Source organism: Mycteria americana, chromosome Z (assembly GCF_035582795.1).
Source record: "Mycteria americana isolate JAX WOST 10 ecotype Jacksonville Zoo and Gardens chromosome Z, USCA_MyAme_1.0, whole genome shotgun sequence".
Classification (NCBI taxonomy): Eukaryota; Metazoa; Chordata; class Aves; order Ciconiiformes; family Ciconiidae; genus Mycteria; species Mycteria americana.
In genome coordinates this window covers 12,752,387-12,773,906 of record NC_134396.1, presented here as the reverse complement: position 1 = coordinate 12,773,906, position 21,520 = coordinate 12,752,387, and the positions used below count along the sequence as shown (strand labels likewise).

General features: G+C 41.0%; 2 protein-coding genes across 10 annotated transcripts in view; one reads left to right on the top strand and one right to left on the bottom strand.

The window, feature by feature from the left end:
* ANKRD55 (ankyrin repeat domain 55) overlaps positions 1–16,010 on the top strand; it is a 48,291-nt gene extending 32,281 nt beyond the window's left edge. Inside the window, exons 9-11 of the mRNA XM_075488423.1 lie at positions 1,267–1,928; positions 7,462–7,563; positions 15,408–16,010. Of these exons, the coding sequence (XP_075344538.1) occupies positions 1,267–1,928; positions 7,462–7,563; positions 15,408–15,676 (1,033 nt within the window). The 3' untranslated portion in view covers positions 15,677–16,010. The remainder of the gene's footprint in view (positions 1–1,266; positions 1,929–7,461; positions 7,564–15,407) is intronic.
* LOC142402696 (uncharacterized) overlaps positions 1–21,520 on the bottom strand; it is a 114,280-nt gene that overhangs the window by 68,992 nt on the left and 23,768 nt on the right. For 3 of the 9 annotated variants that reach the window (XR_012773437.1, XR_012773434.1, XM_075488426.1), the window contains one exon: positions 815–1,353. The exons of the other annotated variants lie outside the window; for them this stretch is intronic. The gene's annotated coding sequence lies outside the window, so the exon portion shown is untranslated. Of the gene's footprint in view, positions 1–814; positions 1,354–21,520 lie in introns of those variants that run through there. 9 annotated transcript variants of the gene reach the window in all.

Here is a 21,520-nt window from a genome sequence, read left to right as displayed (position 1 = left end):
CTCTTGCTCAGTCACCTTCGTGCAGAAAATTTATCTTACAGAATAATTGCAGCCCTCAGATATATGCCTTCCACTTTTTTGAAATCTCTATGCACTAGCTGCATGTTCATGTAATCAGACAGAGGAATAGACTGAACACAAAAGCGTCTTTGCCAGATAGATAATAGAATAAATTTCAAGTTTTCATCCTCAGGGTAAGGGTTTGGGAGCATTTTTCTAGCCCTCCTTAGGTCTCTACCTCAACTGTCTCTTCTTATTATCAGGCTTTTTCTGTTAAAAAGTCTAATTCTTTTACCATTACTTATGATCTTCCTCTTGCTTTGTGTTTCTCATGTTTCAGCAGCTGTCATTTAATTCATTTCAGTTCTTCAACTTTGGTAAACGAGCATGCACTTACAAAGACATTTATCATCACATTTCTTTGTGCTTTCCCCTCCTTTCCAGTCAGCAGTTAGTATTATTTCCTGTGTTACAAATTGTGAGACATGGGTAACATTACCTCTCCTCCTCCTGCGCTCTGCCTGTCAGAGTAGGTCTGAAATGTTGATTAGTCAAAATCTCATCTAAAAACCACTACAGCAACACCACTGTAGGTAATTAGCTTAATAGATCTTCTGAAACTGTGCCGGGCCTCTTTAGTACAGACAAGGCAAGGCAAGGCAAAGGGAAGGGGAAAAGGGGAAAGGGGAAAGGGGAAAAGGGGAAAGGGGAAAAGGGGAAAGGGGAAAAGGGGAAAAGGGGAAAAGGGGAAAAGGGGAAAAGGGGAAAAGGGGAAAAGGGGAAAAGGGGAAAAGGGAAAGGCAGGGAAGGAATAGTGAACTAGTGCCTTTGTTACAGTGTTAGCAATGACTGTGCTGTTGGAAATACCATTTTCCAAATATGACATAATACAAAGACCACTTGGTTTTAAAGATCTCAGCATGTTCTTCTTGTTATTATTGGATCTTGCCTCACCGTTAAGAATAATGATTCTGCAGCTGGTAGATGCTGAAGCCAGAAAAGTTTGTTTGTTTTTTTTCCTGATAGCTGCACTGAGCCTACATTACAAGTGTAAGGCAATGAACCCTGTAACAAAGAGTGAAATAACACAGTATCATTTTCAGTCTTTGTTAATTACAAGTTCAGAGTCCTAATTTTCTGCCTCCTTGAACCACCCCTGAAAATGTATCTGAACGGTATGTAGCCCATTTCATGGGCTAACACAGGCTGTATTTTTTTCATTATTTGGCAATAATGACATCACATTTGGATTTGTACTTCCAGTAGATCTGAGCCAGTTCATCAGTTTCCCTCCCAGAACAACAGACTCCTAAAGAAAGAAGGACGATTCAGTATGCTGAACCACATCTTCTCCTGCAAAAAGAAGAAAGATGATCAGAAAACCAGTCAGAAGGAGAGAAGCAGAGACCGATATCCTAGAGAAGAGACCTCAGAAGTAGATGACATCATCACCACTTTTGATTGCATTATGGACACAAACTGCAAAGACATTCCAGATGAGTGTGTGACCACCACTGACTTTAAAAGAAGGAACACAGACACAAAGTACCTCATACCAGAAAAGAAGCAACCAGAGTGTCAGGGAATTCCACCCGTCAGAACCCAAAGCCTCCCCCCAATCACTGCAGGCAATTCTTTCCTAACTGCTTCCCAGAGCACAACGTCAAGCTTCTCCTCCAGCACCAGCACCCATCATTTTGCACACAAGTCTCAAAAGAGTAGGAGTGAACACAACTTGCTGGACCACAGAAGCAGCTGCCAGGCTTTGTTGGATGATCCCTGGAACACGGACTCTAACCAACTACTCTCCTACAAAGTCTGTACGAGGACTCCTTCAGACAAACTGATAAATGGCTTAAACTCTGATAGATCTCACCATGTGCTTTTGTGCCCTCCCCGCCTTCCCTCACTTCCCAGTTCTCCATCAGGTAATTTCTTTCTTCTCTATCTCCCAAATCCTATAATCTACTCATGTGGCAAGCTGAGTCAGAAAAAATAGGTAAGTCTGACCCATGACATTTCTATTTCTTTAATATCTTTTTCAGTTTCTTCTCCCTGTATGTAGTAGCAATTACAGGCAGCATATGGACAGGACATCAGCTGACAGCTGAAGGAAGGTGCTCAGGTGTGAGAAATAAGAGATTTAAGTAGGTTTGATAAGCAAGCAAAAATGCAGGTAATTAGGAAGCATGTAAGGTACCTGAGCAAGGTTAGTGCTTCCAAGTTATATATGTGCGTTGTGAATTGCACATTAACACCCACTGCCATGTCTGCTGTCTTGTGTCTGCGTTTAGTCCTGGAACTAGATGTGCAAGGGAACAGTACTGCACTCAAATCTCTAACTGTGCTGAGAGCTGCTTCTGGATCCAACCAGGTAAGTCCACGTGTGCCATGCTGGATGGCTCTGCACCATGCCACTTTCCCCTTATAGACATATTCTGACTTGAGGCTGTAGTGTCACCCCTTCCCACTCCTCCCACCCTGAGTGCCAGCTCTTTGGTCTAATGTGCTGTTCTTATGGTTTCTCCAAAGCTGAATTCAGGTTGCTAAATTTACAGACATGGAGTAAATACTCTTATGTTGTGGTTTGGAAACTGTAATGCAACAGTAATGAAGCAGAGCATCAGAATTCTGAAGTAAACTCGAACCCGGGGTTTGGCAGGATTTGGGATCTCCTACTTCGTTTGACTCACATCCACGTTTAAATGAATCTGGCTGGCCTAAGTGCTGGAGTTTACTTCAACATATCAGTGTCTCCAACTTCATCTCCTTTGGGATTAGTCCCATGCCAAAATTAAACACATCTAGCATGCCTTCCAACCACTGTAATATCCAACTGAAAATGAAGCAAACAAAAGCAATCCCCAAACTTACCAGTACACCATTACAAGGAGTAAACATTACACAATAAGTTAATCTACCCTCACCCCAAAGACATGAGTTGTTATTCTCCAGTGGAAAGAGGAGTGAACAGAAACCCTGTCTGAGAAGAACCCTCAGTTAGGTCAGGTCACTATCTGAGCTTGCATGATAGTGCAAACTGTACTGACTCTAAGCAAAGGGATCTATAAAATAGCAAATCTTTGTTCACGTCTCTCTCTAATAACGAGAGTAGAGACAGCAATTTCAGAATGACAGGTCATTCTATGTTGTGCAAATAAAGGCTGGAAATAGTTTTTCAGGGTAAAAAGGAGCTATTCAAAAAGTTCCACTTCCTGAACATCAGGCCATGTTCCTGAAAGCTTGATAGACCTGGTCTATAGGTGTCACTACTTTTTTACTGTGCACTCTTCAGCTATTCACCCAACCATACAAACCCCAAACTCCACATGGCTAGCAAGGATTGCTCCAGCACGACTCTTTCTACACTGAACTCTGCAAGGTTCCACTCACATGTGGAAGACAAGAAAACCTGCAGGGCTTCTTTACAACCTAGATATAATAGGGTGCACTGAGGCTGAGATATTTGAGATCATCCATGTTGACAGTAGAAGGAGGAATGAACTCAAACTGGACAAACCAAACCTGAGGACAACTATGGGGAAACATTTCTTAGTGGAATTAGCTAGACTATGAATACATTTGATGTGGAAGTAATTACCATGTTATTTAAAATGTGATTATAGATTTTTCTTAAAACTGTAGAGTACTGTATGGTTAAATCCTTGCTTGTTCTGGACAGAAGGACAGGTGGTCTTCTATGAACATCCTATGACAAAAAGCTGCAACCAGCTGAATCAGGACAGACCCTGTGCATCAACTCAGTGCTCCATGATCTCACAGGGACTCAGTATAGGACCAGCAGTCTACATGTGTGAATGAGGGCAAAATCATATCAATTATGGGAAATCTTATAATTGTTACAATGGGAGCTGCCTTTGCATGTCCAAAGGAAGAGTAAATCATTTTATCTCTGACAGTTTATTATCTACCTCAGAGGAAAAAAAAGCCTGAGTCTGCTTTAAGCCCAGTTTTCTGTGTACTAGCTCCCTTTAACAAAACTCTCCAACAATAAAAAGATTCCTATAGCTGGCAAAAAGGACATCCACTGAAGCATGTGAATTAAAAGCTTGTAAGGAGGCAGAGAGTGTCTGACAGGAATACATTGCACAACCTAGATACTGTCTAACATTTCTTCACAGTAAAAAGATCTGCTTATCCCTCTTCCCGCCTATGTGTGTGGTTTAAATCTGTCTGCCCCTGTAATTAAAGCCACCTGACTTGCTGTGAATTAGAACTGCATTTACTGTATGAGCTCCAGGGCTTCCAGGTCTCCAGTGCAATATGCCTGCAGGACTTACAGGGATCAGAAGCAAAGTAAACCTGGCTCCAGCCCAGCCAGCAGCACTATGCAGTCAGCTCTCTCTGAGGAAAGATATTTCCTTGTTGGTTTTTTTCTGCAGGAGGCCTAGCTGAAGGAAAAAACAACATCGGGTCTTTGAAGTGTTAATACTCCCATTTCTCAAGTCATGACTGCAGGGGCTACATGTAATCTCCTCATCACTGAATATTCAGGGCAGGATTATGGGTATCAATAATCTAGGGGAACTCAATTTGAAAATTATTTTCTCAGCTGACACACAGTGTTGATTGTCTTGCATGACCATGTCTTTTATTAAAGTCAGAGCTAATTTTTGTGCTTACTGCTACTAAGGCAGCTGGCACATAGATGGGGATTTTTGGAGGTTTTTTGTTCTGTTTTCTGTGCTCCTGGAAATGAAAGATGAGTCAATTTACTAGCTGAGCCTTAGCACTTACACAAAGGGGAGAGGTTGCTGCGGGTAGCAATGAGACTTTCCTTGCTATCATGCCACTGGTTTCTCTCAGAATAACTACTTTGTCTTGCCTTCCACTGGGGAGAGCAAAGATAGACTATACCAAAACCTACTGTCAATATTGCAAGAGTGCCTGCCAGCCGCAGTGGTGAGCTGGCATCCACAATCTGAAGCATTTTGTATTTATGAGCTTTACAATCATCTCTTCTTGAAAAATGTACTGCCATCTACTTTCCACAGGCAAAATGGGGTAAGTAGAGAAATTCTTAGTGACATAGGTAAAAGGAAGCCTGTCTCAAATGTCAGGCAGCTCTTAGTACCCTCTAACCAGCTAGAGTCTCCTTCTATCACCCACTCATCTTTTAGATTACTAACCTTCCAGGTCTAAGGCAACACTTTATTACAGGTTTTATTACAGCAGCCCAGTACCTTATATTTGCTTGAACAGGTAATGTAAAAAATAGGCTATTATTAAGCTTATGTTAGTATAAGCAGTATGGTATAGTCCAACAGGAAGCACTTCTTGGCCAGGAAAGAGTAGAGCAAAGCTGATCAGTGTGGCTGTTTCTTTCTCAAACTGAAGGACTGATGTACAGTGAGACATTCATCATAATATTTACAGCTTTTCCACAAAACACACCACAATGTGGTTCACCTACCTAAATGCAAAGGAAAATCAAAGAACAACCTGTAGAAGAAGTCAGTAAATGAAATGCAGAACAGTCCTGTTTATTTATAATAATGAAATTGCCTCCCTTCCATTTCATTCAAAAACAAATGCCATCATAAATATGCTTTTGGGGATGACAAATATGATGTCTTAAAGAAAGAAAAACTTTTTTCTCTGATGTTTTGTGGAGCAGATAGAAAGGAAGAGCTGAGAATACTTCCACTTGATGCCAGAACTTTTAGACAACAAGGACTCTTTGCCAAGCATTCATATCAGCCTTGCAAACATGATTATGCTTTGTACTGTTGTTTTGCTGCCAGATATCCCCATTTATGAAATAAACATATCTCTTGATAGAAAAAAACAACCTCCCATCATCAAAGCCATAATGGTACATAAATAATAAGCCATTAGTTCGCAGCATAAGCATCAATGAAACCAATATAACTCAAATTGCACTAATGGGAGCAGCAGGCTTGATTCTCTGCTATTTTGGAATAGATATATTTGTTTCTTTGTGCACAGTGGATGCAATGTCTATAGAAGAAATTTACCAACTTTTGCACCCACTTTTTGATCACCCTAGAGAAGTGTTAAAGACTAAGTAAAGAGTAAAACATGGGAAAAGGAAACCAAAGTCTGTTTCTATTAGACACAGCTTGTCCATAAGAGATTCATGCTTTAGTCCAATACGCATCAGCTTTACCCAAGGGATCCAGTAGAGTGATTCAATGTCTATCGACTGCCATGGTCTTTGGACCAGAATCTTGCTCTATGTTGAGCTGAACGCTGCACTATAACACGGGGGTTTATCTGATAAACACCACGTTAGCCCCTTTCACACAGAATCCGTTTAGACAGTAATATAGTTACAGCAGTCTTGACAACTACTTCAGTGCATCTCTAGGAAACTATTCTACAACTATTTTCCTATAGCGTTATCTTGCACAGCCCAGCAATACCTAGGTATTTTCAAGTACCAACTACAAAGCCACAAAGGCAATTTATATAATTCCATTTCTTCCTGTTGCTTAAGATGTCCTACTGCATCCTGCCTGTGTCTCCCCTTGTCTCTGCGTGCCGACAGAGCATATGCTTACTCTGCAATGAGCTATGTTGCAATGCCATGCTGGATGAGCAGCTGTTTGGCAAGACAACTCAAGACTCCTTACAAGGCTCATCTCAGACCTGGGGATAACAAAAAGAAAAATTTGAGGGACTCAAACATCACAGAATAAGATCAACTCAGGAAAAGGATCTGGGGAAAATGTTGATTTGGTGCTTGACTTTCTACTTTTTTAATAACATTTGATGTGTCACTTATGTACTGCAATGCATTACATCATCTAACATATTGTCTTTTCTAATAGTACTAGATGAAAGTTAACTTTAATGTTAGCCAGTGAAATGCCACAGTTAGCCAATTAACCTTTCATTTTCTAGTATCTATTCTTCTTGGTAAAAATGAAATAGCCATAAACATAGTTTAATAAGAATCAGTATCAGTTTATCTCAGTTCTGCTATGTTTTCATCTGCAGCAAAACCCTCTCAAAGCTCATCTTTACTCCTGATAGACTTCCACCAGTCTCATTTTCCAACCAGCATTTGAGCTCCATTTGTGTTATAGTACTTAGGCTGAGACCGTATTAGAAAAGTTTGCAAACTAAAGCTTCAATTCTGAAATCAAATCCACCTAGTTGAATATTTCTACGAATTTAGTGTCCCAATACTCTTACATGGACCTAGCTACTGGACCATGTCTGTTTTAAGATCAATTACTATATTATATGAAAGGAAGTGATAAGGGTACATGTGAAGGTTATATTAAATCAGTCACTTTTTAATGAAAGAGAACAAAGGAACTGCTTTTTTCAGTTAGTGGTTTCTTGTTATTACATATTTCTGAGAATTACTACATAAGTTTTCTTTTTTTTCCTAGAAGCCAGAGATCTACAGTGTACCGTATTATTTACAATTATTTTCATATGGTAACAGATTATCTTTTTCTTTCATAGGTAAAAATTTTCAACAGATGTCCGTAGACCAACCCAAAATAAAATATCTTACTCCTGTGCGGAACAGCCTAACTCCCATACCCAACCACTGTGCTCACAAAAGTAAGTACAGGCAAGTCTCAGTTACAGTATCATACTGTGCACCTCCATCACTGGCATCTGAGGGCTTGAGAGAGGTTTCATGTTCCTTTTTCACAGCATTGTAGAATGGCTGAGGTTGGAAGGCACCTTTGGAGATTGTCTAGTCCCATCCCCCTGCCCATAGAGAGGTCACCTCCAGCAGGTTGATCAGGATCACATGCAGTTAGGTTTTAAATACCTCTAAGGATGGCGACTACACCAGTTCTCTGGGCGACCTGTTCCAGTGTTTGACCACCCTCAGAGTAAAAAAGTTTCTTCTTACTTATTTGTGCCCATTGACTCTTTTCCTTCATAGCACACCACTGAGAAGAGTCTGGCTCCCTCTTCATTACTCCCACCAATCAGGCATTTATACATATTGACAAGGTCCCCTGAGCTTCCTTCTCTTCTCAAGACTGAACAGTCCCAGCTCTTTCAGCCTCCCCTCTGAGGTTGGACACTTCAATCCCTTAATCATCTCCATTGCCCTTCATTGGACTTGCTCCAGTATGTCCATGTCTCTCTTGTACTGGGGGCCCCAGAACTGGACACAGCACTCCAGATGTGTCTCACCAGTGCTGAGTAGAGGGGAAGGATCACCTCCCACAATCTGCCGGCAGCATTTTTCCTAATGCAGGCCTGATTGCTGTTGGCCGTCTTTGGCCACAAGGGCACATTGCTGGCTCATGTTCAGCTTGTTGTCTATCAGGGCCCCCAGGTCCCTTTCTGACAAGCTCCTTTTCAGCTGTTTGATCCTCAGCATGTATTGGTGCAAGGAGCTATTCCTCCCAAGGTGCAGGACTTTACACTTCCCTTTGTGTCATGGTTTAACCCCAGTCAGCAACTAAGCACCACACAGCTGCTTGCTCACACGCCCTCCGCCCCTCCCAGTGGGATGGGGCAGAGAATCGTGAAAAAAAGTAAAACCCGCGAGTTGAGATAAAGACAGTTTAATAGGACAGCAGAGGAAGAGAAAATCATTAATAATAATGATGATGATGATGATGATTAAAAAAAATTTACAAAACAAGTGATGCACAATGCAATTGCTCACCACTCACTGACCAATGCCCAGCCCATCCCTGAGCAGCAATCACTGCTCCCCGGCCAACTCCCCCCAGTTTCTATACTGACCATGAGGCCATATGGTATGGAATAGCCCTTTGGCCAGTTGGGGTCAGCTGTCCTGGCTGTGCCCCCTTCCAGCTTCTTCTGCATCCGGCAGAGCATGGGAAGCTGAAAAGTGCTTGACCAGTGTAAACATTATTTAGCAACAACTAAAACATCAGTGTGTTATCAACATTATTCTCATACTAAATCCAAACCACAGCACTATACCAGCTACTAGGAAGAAAATTAACTCTGTTCCAGCTGAAACCAGGACACGTTGTAAGAGCCTTGTCCATCCATTTCTCCAGCCTGTCAAGGTCTCTATGAATGGCAGCACACCTATCTGCTGTATCAGCCACCCCTCCCAGTTTCATATCATTTGCAAGCTTGCAGAAGGTGCACTCTGCCCCACCATCCAAGTCACTAATGAAGACATTAAATAGTATTAGCCCTAGTATCAACTCCTCAGGTATTCCACTAGTGACTGGCCCACTTTCAGCTGGATTTTGTGCTGCTGATCACAACCCTTTTCTCCAATGAGTTTCATAGAGTTGGCCTACTAGAAGCAATGTACATCAATACAGAGGAGAGTTTGGTTCTACACTTGTTTTCCAGAGCAGAGGTGACTGGAATTCTCACAGACATGGGATTTTTCACTCTTGGTTTCACTCTCAATTGCATATGCCTGTATGAATCTGGTAGCTTTTCAGAGCGGGCAGGACATGACGTCACATGGTGACTTATAGGATGTAAAGAGATGGATGACAACACCCTAATGACTGCATGGCAGAGAAAGGTTGGATATGTGAGATGAAAGCCAGGATAAGGAATTCTGCAGACAGCATGAAAAATCTCATGACACTGATTTTTGTGTCCTTTTGCTAGCAAAAATTAGAGGGAAGAGGATTAGAACAAGATTATCAGGTTTCCAAAACCTTTTGTCATTTTCTGAATGTTACATCAGTGAAAAGATGTTCTATCTCTCTCTGTCTTAAGTACAGTGGATAGACTAGCTCTTACATGAGGATGGGAATCATTCATTTCTCTAACAGCAACTGGTTTGGGTAGCTTCTATAACACAGGAGCTAAAATAAACGGATTGAGAGAGCAGCAGCCTTTTTTCCTCTGCACTTTCAGCCAGCTCCTCATTCCCAAGGCAGTAAGAAGCAAGGTCCCAAAGAGCAGAGAGAGCCTCACCCTGCTCCCACAGCCCCGGCAGAGTGTCAAGACTTAGTGACTGTCCCAGGCTGGATCCAGCCAGTGACTGGGGTGTTCTTCACACACAAACACCAGCCCTACCCCCAGAAGCATCCCTCACATTCTTGTGCTCCACTAAGCACAAATCCCCCAATGTATTTTGGACGAGGTTTTGCAGTTTGCTGTTTGTCATCCTGCAGATCAGCCAGGTCCTAAAGCATTCACATTTCAGAGCTAAATTTAAGGTTCATTGCCTCTTATGATCGGAGTTTCAGAAGCAATTCTGCAGCTATAACAATATTACTAAAAACGAAACAGCAGAGGTAGCTTTATAGGGAACATCAGATTGGGTAGGGGAAATACAGAATCCTGCACTGCTGCTGCACAGTAAGTAAGAGGAAGAAGAAAAGTGGAGATATGTGGAATACTGGGGTGGTATTCTCTGTCTGCTCAGAGGAAAGAAAATAATCTAACTGCTTTCAAAACCCCAGCTCCAAGTCTTCTATTTTTAAGCTTTCTACTAAGGGTTCTCTGTGTCTTCTAGTTAAAACATAGTTGTAAGCAAAATCCTAAAAAAAATTATTTCATAACCACTGGTGTTCTTGCAGTAATTCATGCAAACAGCCAGGATTTTTGTTCCAGTCTCATGCCAATAACTGTGTTTTACAAATAAGATACAATTATCACAGTTAATAATCATGGTTTAATTAACTAACACAGCACATTTATCCAGGTGCCATTACTGCTTGATCATCAGTTCAAGCCAATAACAGAAAAGCAAAGTTATTTGCAAAATACCTTACATTTCTCCTTTGTTAACACAAATGACACATTTGATCCTGAAGCTTTCCAAATAACTGTTTCAGAGCCAAGATTTCACTCATCTTCCATCCAGCCCTAAAAATATTACTGTTCTGGACACAGCCTTTATCCAGGCAAATAGCTCCAGCAACAAAGTTTGAATATAAACATTTGTGTTTCTCTACTGTTTTCATTACACAAGATGTGTGTTAAAAACATGCAACAAAGCCAGTGGAAAAAAAAAAGCATCCAGGGAGCTAGAACAATAAAATAAGCATAAATTAGAAAGAGAACTGAAACTACTCAGAGATTAACAGAAAGAAGAAATATCTCCAAAAAACGGAAGGGCAATGAAAAAAAAAGGAAGAGAGGCTTTAATCTCTAAGCAAAAACATTTAAAAATACAAGTTAGAAAGAGGATAATAGGAATGAAACAGTAGCCTAGGAAAAGAGTACTTGAGTGACTTTAAACCATAGTTTATAAACTCCCACCCTCCAGATATTCCCAGGGCCAAAGAGGTCCCTCACATAGCTTCTTGAGTAGCCTCAGCACAGCCTGGCATCTCTGCTACTCTGCATGCTGTTCCTCCACCCCCAGAACACCCTTTCTATCTCATCACGCGACTCTCCCAAGGACCCCTGAGAAACGGGCTTACAACTATCACACACTGCCCACACAATGCCAGAATAATTTTCCAAAGAAATATGGGACTTCTAGAGAACTCTGCTGCTCTCACTTCTTCATGTGGCTTAGAAGGTCTTAAGCCATAGTGAGGTTATTACTTGTTGAACCAAAAAAAAAACCCAATCTATTTCTGCAGATCATTTAACAGTATTTTCTGGGGATCAGTGTTTTTGCTGGTTTTCATCGTGATTTGAAGTTTCTCCTGTGCCAAGTTAACAGCAAAGGATTCCACAAAGCACCCTCCTCTCTGCAGAGGGCCACCATGGTCCACTGCTTGCAAAACGAAGAGAGTCTAAGAGCCATCCCTTCTGCTGGAGTACATACTCTTTGGGCAATGCCTCCCTGACAGCCTTATTCTTGCCTCTGCAGTTTGTAATAGCAGCCACTCGAGTCACTACAGAGTGGAAAAGGCTCCCTGAATTAGTAGCTCTTATTGTATCACTAGGTCTTCGGTAGCTGACTCTGCCCTCTGAACGTGAATAATTACTGGTGCATTTGCTGTATATAGCTTCTGGATGTATGACACCCAGCCTTAAGTATTCTGTCTCTCACAGACCCCAGTGCTGGGTCCAGGCTCATGTGTTTCAATACATATACTAATACCAGTCATTATATGTATTATTTCAAAGCCATCCATGAACCAGTCCTGAAATCCTTACCAAAAATCCTAAACTGAGTACAGTATGTAGGACTAGGTGGAAAGCATTGATGTTTGGATGCTGGTTTTTACTTCTTCGAATGAGCATGGGTTTGTGATGGCTACTGGGCCATGAGGGTGAAGTTAAACTACACTGCTTTTGCCCTACTTAAACCCATCATTAAGGGCTTATCTAGTACGTAAAGTGCCCTGAAGATATTTTACACAGGTGTAAACATTGAATGCATTAATATATGCCTATGCTCCAAACAGGGAAACAAGTGAGCCTCTCAATATGGTTTACAGACCAAAATTTCAATGAACTCAAAGCATCCTATCATGTGCCAGAAAATAAATGGGCTCATTTATTGTATTTATTCCTGCCTGATTCACACAAATTCAGTACAAACTAAAGCAAAGTATTAATGGTATTATTTTTTTTCATGGAAAGGAGAACTAAGCAATTTCCTGAACTTCTGAACATGAATGAACCTTGAATATGACCCGTGAGTTACACCACATTGCTAAAGGCCAGGCAGCTCTAGTAAACGCTGCCTGCTCAGGCCATCACAACTTGAATTGCACTGAAATTAGCATGAAAAGAAAAAAAAAAATCTACCAATTTTTTAAATCCTCTCTATAAAGATTCTGCTTTGCCCCAGATAGATACCTGGTAGGTCTTAGAGAATTAGCGCTCCTGATACATAAATAATTAATGATGAAATGAGTATATGGCATATGGGACAGGGGAATATGGCAAGGAGAACTTCAGCCTCTTTTGCACAATGTATATAGTAAAAAGATACATAGATGCAAAGCTCTTTCAGTGCCCACTGCAGATATTACAGAGGTAAAATTTGTTTTCAACAGGGCAAATTTCTGACTTATTAATTATATACTAAGTAAATCTAGACACAGAAGGGCTTGCATGAAGACTGGTGTGCTTCTGCTTTGCCAAGGCACGGAAGCTGCAGGGTTCCTGCTTGAACTTCTTCAATATATTTCTGACTCAGGCACAGTCTTTGTCCCTAGTTACCTGCAGGACTGTTACTCCCCTAGCCAGTTATTCCCCATCTTACATTTGGACTTTTGGTGGTCTGGGATTTCTTTGTTTGTTTTCCCTAAGTGTAGTGGTTTGTATTTGCCTTTGCTGAGTTTCATTATCTGAATTTCTTCCTGTTTCTCCAATTTATAAAGGTCATTTTGCATTGTAAACCTGTTCTCCGGAAAATTACACCTTGAGTGTCTTTTTTTCATCAGGTGTGTGTCCACTTTATAGTAATGGATCTGCCTTATTTTTTATGAAAATTTGTGACAAAGTTAATAATCCTTCCTTATTAAAACTACATAATTCCTCCCTTCTCCTGCATCCACTCCGCCAGTGTCCCAGTTATTCTTTTTGATGTTGCTTGATGAGCAGGCAGACTTTATAGGTTCAAAGATTCACTTCTGAGAAACACCAGCTGCGGGCAGGATTTTAGGTATCTAGGATTTTTTAGGTTAGGTTAACTGACTTGAAATTCCTTAAGTCCTCTTTTCTTGTCTTTTTATTCTACAGCCCTCAAGAAACTCCATCCACTACTCTATCTATGAGTTCCTCAAGTGTGCTGAATGTTTAGTTTGTTTGGGGATTCTTTTTAAGATCAAAATTGACTTGTAAGGTCCAGTTTATCACAGGTGCATTGACTGCAGTAGTTACTCAGTTCATACCAGCTGATTATGTGGTCTGTTATTTCTAATAAAAAAGAGTTCATTTATCAGTTTATCCTCTATTAGAATGGTCCAAATCTAGGTTAACTTCAGATGTTTCTCTGGAATTACACAAGATTTTCATTGGGTTAAGAGAGAATACTCTTCTCCATTCCTCATTTCTGTAGAATTTCCATGAATCTGCACCAGGAAAACTTCTGTCAGAGATTATGAAAAGGGAATAATCAAAGGGGCTGCCAGGAAAAATGCAAACATGAACACTCAGGTTTTCATTGGAGTTGACTAGGAAATGGAATTATAATGATAGGCTGAGATGGTCACCTTCTGAGCAGAGTGCTTTATAGCAGGATTCTTCCTAAATGTAAAGAACCAGGACACAAGCATGATGCCAATCTGAGGACAAGTGGTTGGCTCAGAGAATGGTTTTTAATACCTGACCACTAGGAAGCATTTGTGGTTAGTTTCAAAGGATGAAGCCAGCAAAATAGACAGAGAATCCAAATAACCTTCTGGAGGCTGCCATGACTACTAAGATGAAACTCCAACTAGAACATCTCAGAGGAAAACGTTAATAGCCTGTCATATATTCATCACAACAGATGTAGATGGAAGGAAATCACAGATGGAATGAGAATGCAACCAAGGAAACATTAATGTGAAAAATTGCAAGGAAGATTCTGTAGCCAAAACAGAGATGGTGTTAACTCCAGTAGGGAACCCTTCATATGGTTAAACTGAAAAACCCAAACTGTTTGTATATAGAGCTTGTGAATAAAATGGAGAATTAAATGAAAAGAAGCTAATGCAATTCACAATAACTTCCAAGGCAGAGAAAAATAGGTCTACAATTAAGGTTTTGAATTCTCCTTTTAATAAGTTAGGAAATCAGTTAGTGAGTTGCCTGAATGAAGGAGCTTGAGGATTTCAATTTAGAGAAGATATAGAACTATATTAACTTTACAGCACAAACAATGTTACACTGCCAAGTGTGAGGTGGAGATTAAGGATGATCTAAATCCACAGTTTCTTACAAGACTGCTGACACACACAAGATAAACGACAGCAGTGGCTCTTGTGTTTCAGTGTGGGTCTTAGTGTGCTACAGGGTAATGGGCTACTTTTGTGGCCTGTGACTTGCAGGGCACATGTGGACCTATCTTCATGATTGACTGTGCCTACAGCAACCCAGACACAGTGTCCCACATTATTCCATTTCATCTTCCTAAGATTTTGATCAGAATTTACCCCAGGTAATAGAGCATGCTCCCACAAAGGTTTTGTTAAAAACAATATATTCCCACGGAACATTTCTGTTTCAGTCAGCCTGTGGAGTTTGATGAAAAAATGTCTTGTGGAAATCTCTCCAAACAGACCAAGTCTCCTTCAGACAAACTATAGATTCTCTGCTTATCAAAGGTAAACCTTTGAACTTATCAAGTCTTATTGATCACAAAACACAAAAGAAATCACTTAACACTGGAGTTGTTTTCTTCAGTTGAACATTAGCCCCGCCAGGCTTTAGCCATTTTTTACTCATATTTTGATCACATTTTTCAAATGCAGGTTTGAGTACGCACAACACAAGACAAACAAACAACAGTTCAAAGAAGGTAGCTAACTCCTTTGTAAAAATGTCATACTTTTCACTTTCTGTGCACTCTTTCTCTCTTTTTCTTTTTCCTCTAGTTCAGCTACCATCTCAGGGTGCTAAGAAGTTTAAGTCCCTGCCTTTAAATTCCCTAAGGACTGGTGCAGTTATTCTCCCACCAGCCCCAACCTCCAGATCCCAGAAAAAGGGACATCCTCAGAGTCATTTGCTCTATTCTCTCTTGCCTGGTCTATCAGGAGAGCCTCTTAAACCAAGCTGTGTCCTACCTGCTATCCCAAGCCAGAAGAAATCTAACCATGCAGAAGAGCTTGAGAAATCTCTCACCAAACCAGATGCTGAAAATTAACTCATCACACTGGCCTCAATCAGTTGAAATATATCTAAGAGCTTGTTACAAGATAACTGTACAGTAAAATCTCATTAATTTGAACTAATGATGCTCTTGTGAACTGGAGTGTAAATGAACAAAAAGCAAGAAAGGGTAGCACATCACAAAAGCTGCACTGTGTATTTATATAGGCATTTTCATTATAGTTTTCATTTATGATGACATTACTATATCAGTATTTAATGTGCTGTAAATCTATTTTGTGAATGGAATCCTCGTAACATGCAATCTCGTTGCAGCAATGTGCTGTTAAGCCTTTCATAGAAAACAGGAACAAAGAGTAAGATTTTCTGCGTGATTTAGAAGTCGGAATTAGGGAAACATAAATTGACAGGGATTCTCTGTAATTTGTAAATGCAAAGGTGCTGATTCTGAGGCTGTGTGCCATCAAAAATATCTTTTTAAGATTAAAATGATAAGGTCAAAATAAAAGGCAGTTTTAGCAAATGAGGGGTTTTGGCTCTTTGTTTTACACATTTTCTACATCGTAAGTTTGTGGCTTTTGTGAATTCAACAAGCTAAAAAAGTACAATGAAACACTAATCCCTGTGGAACAGACAGGGCTACAGTACACACTGTTCAAAACTGTTCATTGCACTTACAGATTTATGTTGCTTTCATTTAATTCTTCATATTCCTCAGTGACAAAAATGCAATTGTGTATTGTTATATTCATAAAACAAGGATTGCACAGTCCTGAGTTATTAGGCATTATTTCATCACTTTCATCACCGAACTGAAGAAGGAAATCTGACTAGACTGCTATTCAGTCAGGAGCCTTGGCAAGTGCTATAAGCCTTTGACTAAACATTTCACAAGACTGTCCTTTCCTAGAGGCCGACAAAGATGCCAGCCTCTGCTTGCTTCAGGATTCTTATCTAAATCTTGCTCCTATTACTCTGGAGGCTTCCCCATTTCTGATTATGGAGGGGCTGTGGGCATTACTGTGGGCAGGGGGAGGGGGGAATAGTCCCCTTTTGTCACCCCTTCTGTATCACCATTGCTAGTAAACCTGTCCTACTTTAGCTCTACATCAGCAGCTCATTCAACAAGGACATGGCATTTCTGTTTATCGCTAGATAAATGTTTTATTAGCTGTACAAACATTTCTGTTGCTGTGTCACAGTAAAAGACAAACCTGACATGAAAGAGCATGTCCCAGTAGCTGCAGTTTCCAATTTCCTTGCGGTAATGACTGTAAATAGAAGGATGGCTGGTGGCTGTCACAGACAGTCCCAGAAAGAAAAAAGCAGAGCACAACAGCTGCTCTGACGCAACACAGGGAAGAGGGAACTTTTGCACACAAATAAAAGGATATTTTATTTTTAAACATTTAATCCAAATGTCACGGTATAAAGCTCAAATTCAACAAGTGATGTAAACCTCTAGCTTCTTGCTGAAATCTGTGAGAGTAAAAAGCTCATGTGCTTGGGCCTGACAGGCAACCTAGTCCCTGAGGCTAGATGGAAAAAATACAGCATGACAGAAGCATGCGCCGTTAAAGGAAAAATCAATTCTGACATGCTCTGTTTTTGCACCTGACCAGTCCTGCTCAGTCCAGCCTCACTGAAAAGTCCAGAGTCCCTCCTACAGCATAGCGGACTGGTGTTTGCTCCACGGGGTCACTGCCTGAGCTGCTCTCCAGAGCCCCTAAGCTTCTCTGCCCTGGAACTCCACCGGTTGCAACCCCCAAATTCTCTATTCTGACTACAGCCCTTTTGTATCTCTCCCTGTGCCCTCACACAAGAGGCAAGTGGTTCAGAAGTCAGTTCCTAGAAACATTCAAGCTTCAGTGCAGACTTAAGCCACTATCAAATGGTACACAGCAGATGGTTTTGGTGCAGACTGTATAGAGGAGAAGGAAAAACTAATTCATACAGCTCTGGCTGGTAGCGAATAATCTCTATGTTAACCTGAAGTGTCAGTGTAGACATTACAAGAATGAGGTTTGCCTTCGCAGAGTGAGAGCCCAAAGTAATGACTCTGGCAGAGATTATCTTTAGTTTAATACACTGCTTGGGAATGGGTGCAGTGTGTGGAAGAGAAGACCAAATGGCACAGCAAGGAAATCCCAGTGAGGTCAAATGTTTGTAACTCCATTGCGACTCTAGCCCTTCTGAGTGGGTAAGAAAACCAAGCTTTTTGCTATCAACATGGACATCTCAAAAGAAGCAGGTCACGTGCTGCAACTCCATTTTTTCCTGAATAGAAGGGGGTCCTCGTTGCTATTATTGGCTTTGAGAGGGGGGGTGACTCTCTCTCATCTCCTGTGTTACCCTGCCTTTCCAGGGACCAGGAGAGTCCTGGGCTGCCTAATAGCAATCATATAAAAGCTGTGGTGGCGCCCATTTGTTTGCCAGCTGGGGTTCCATGCTGGAGACAAAGATACAGGAGCAGTCTGTGTTGGCTTCCCATAGAGCTTGAACAAATTTCAAATGTTTCCAGTATTACAGCAAGAGAGAAAGGGAGAGACATTCCCCCATGCCTTAGGCTACAGACTTCCATTCCCAGAAAGGAAGTAATTGGCGTTCTGGTTTTCCTATTCAGCAGTGCTTTGATAATGTAGCATGGGTGGGGCCAAAGATGAATAATGAACAATTTTTGATCAAAGATAACACTGTCTTTCAAATGAAATTCCTTCGAAAATGCAGAATTTCAGGTGCAGTCAGCTGAAGCTAGAAACACACATTACCACTGCCTCCTCTCTATACAATCAGTTTGTGTGACAGGAGACATCTGCTAGCTGATTTTTCCTATCATTTCCCCCTTTTTTCCTCATGATTTTCTAGGCAGGAATGTTTTTTTGCCTGGGTCTCCAACCCAGAAAACAGACTTTTTCAGGAAAGAAATGCAAATCCAATTGCCTGTTCAAAGGTAAGCATAGAATACAGTACTTACCTGAACAGAGACAGTCTTAAATGCATGGTAATCTGAACTAAGTAAGAACCAGGTCACTTTTCTAATGCATTTCTTCTGTAGATTGTCAATAAAGTAGTTCACAATTTACCAAATACAGATCTTTTAAAAATTAATGCTCATAGAAAGCACTAAAAATTATTCTCAGAAATGTTCCCACCAGGAACTATTCTTATCTTTTGGGTTTGATAGCCAAATTCTACAGTAAATAAACAAATCAAATTAAGTTGAAGTCTTTCACCTTCAGAGGAGAGCAGACGTTGACTGCAGTGTACTGCATGAAAGATAACAAATGAACCAATACCTACTTAAACTACACTGACCTCTTGCTCAGACCTTTCCTGGAAGATAATGGCAGGAGAGACAATAAAAGGCTAACACAGTTGATTAGCAACTGCCAAGAAATGTCTGGTCAGTAGGTCATGACAGAGATTTTTTTTTCCTCTGTCTAGCGATTAAATATCTCTGGCACATTCTTCTGTGGCACTAGTTGAGAGTTAACTCATAGAGTGTTGCAGTACTCAGGTGTCTGGGGAGTTTGGCTTGGCACAGAGAGCTAAGAAAATATATATACATACGGGATACATTTTTAGACCAAAACACAATATACTTCCTGACTGGAACACGCTCTGCATTCCATATATCATTCTTATGAACAGAATCTGAAAATGCTTTTTAAAATGGTGCAGCGTTTTCCAGTGGACCATTTACTTACACATTGATACTGAATGGAGTGGTCCACTATTCCAGTAAACTGTGCAGGAGGTTAGCACTAGTCCATTATTTAAAACAGACTAAAATGTTCATATCTAAGACAAAGGATCATCCAGTATCACGGGGACCTTTCAAAGGCTATGCTATTGATGAGCAGAGTATCTGATGAGCAGGCTAATTTTCCTGTATAAATACCTAAAGAGGAAGCTACATCCTCTAAAATTCAGTCCTAATAAAGCATTTTAAACACCCCTACCACTGCCAAAGGTGGAGATCTCTGTCCCTTCACCCCAAATACACTGCATTCTTCTACCATCACCAAAGAGGAGTTTGCACAATCCATATATTTTTCCACTGCAAAACACCAGAAGCATCATAGTTACCACTTTGGGACATAAAAGCATAGCAACTTCTCAAACAATTCTAGCAGGGCTGTAAGAGCTCATCTGATCATACTGTCATCATGAGTCATCAGACCTGTTATTCTGCATCTGCATTATAATAATGATTTAGAAGAAGACGGAAATATTGAAAGGATACATTATTTGCCTTTGTATTTTGAAAGTGGAATTTTTCTCTCGTTATTTTCATAGGGTTTTCCTATGTTCCTTAGTTTCACAGAAAGCAAAGATTTTCCTGTGCTGTCCCTATTGGTGGAAAAGCTCACCATTATGACAGAGGCAGTTCAGACCAGAAGTTGTCAGGTGGCCAGCATCAGAGCCACCTCTAACCAAGGGCAGTGAGTAGTACCTAATGTGAAGCAGTTGACACAGAGCTAAGAAATAAACTCCAGGCCCACTGGGATCCTAAAGTCCAAGTGTTCCCTCCCTGCCAGCCAACACTGTCATGGGCCTGCCTTCTGCAGCTGCTACTGAGCCTAGTAAGGTCTGCAGATACCTACGTGGTACAGCTTCCTGCAGTAACTTTCCATTCCCCACCTCACTGTTTGTGGTGCTCTAGGCTACTTGGCATCATGGTGTGACCTTCTGCTGCTCTGCAAACATCAGGAAGAACCTGCAGAGTCAAGGGGGTGTTCATACCTGTCCAGAAGGACTACTTGACTCTATGAACATGTGCCTTCCTGCACCTTCGTGCATGTTTCGGTGCTCAGCATGTGGCATCCCATCCTTTGGAAGAAGGATGCGGTGGACTTCCTTGTATCACACAGGAGCAGACTGAAACTGTCTGAACACATCAGTGCACTAAGAAAAGGCTTGGTCCAGCCCTCCCAATGTGTCTCTGTAGCCATCATCACCACTACAAAAGACCCCACAGTCCGAGCCTTCCCTATCAAGATTACATCAGGAGGATTAGTTTGGTAAGAGGACAAGTGAGGGGGAAGGAGCAGGAGAGGCAGATCCCCTGCTTACACACAGTGCCACAAACTTCAGCAATAATTTCAGCCTGTCAACTGAGCTGAAAGTAGTTTTGCATATATACTGAAAACTACGAAGGGAGACCTTCCCACAGTGCATGAATAGTTGGCTACACTTAAATAATTGAAAAGAAATGGGACTGTATCTTTCATACACAGAAGTTGAGGGTAAATATCATCCGAAGAAGGAGAAAATATAAGGTCTAACCAGAAAGCTATACTAAATATACAGTTGTAAAGATTGCATTTTCAGCTTCTAAATTTGCCAATCCTGTCCTGTTTCTGAAGTTGCTATTTGTAGTAGACTCTTGGAAATAAGGCAGAGATTTATTACTAAGAACAGCTAAATGAAACTATTAAATGATGACTTGACCCAGAGGGAGGCTCTGCCTCCCATTCTGTCCAACTCCTAGTACCAGACAGATGTACTTTTTCTGATCTGGAGGTCTGGAGCTTCTTAAAGGTTCACTCAGCCTCCAGCTGTTGATCCAAAGGGACATCCTGTGTAGGGAATTTATCAGAAAGGGGCTGGATGCTTTTGAAAACTCTAATACTTGAAATTCTAAAAATATTTTTGTGCTTTGGCCTCTCCTGTTACAGTGTTTAGTGTTTTTTCTACAGTTCACTATGTTGTGATCTTACAGAGATCTTCCTCCCATTGTTGATTTGGGCACTTTTTTCAGTATGTCCTAGAAACTACTGGACTGAAGCCACTTGAAGTTTGTCATTGTCCCTGCAGTCTTCCTCTCTCAGCTAAACATTTTAAAAGATTTTCCTGTACATAAATTTGCCATCTT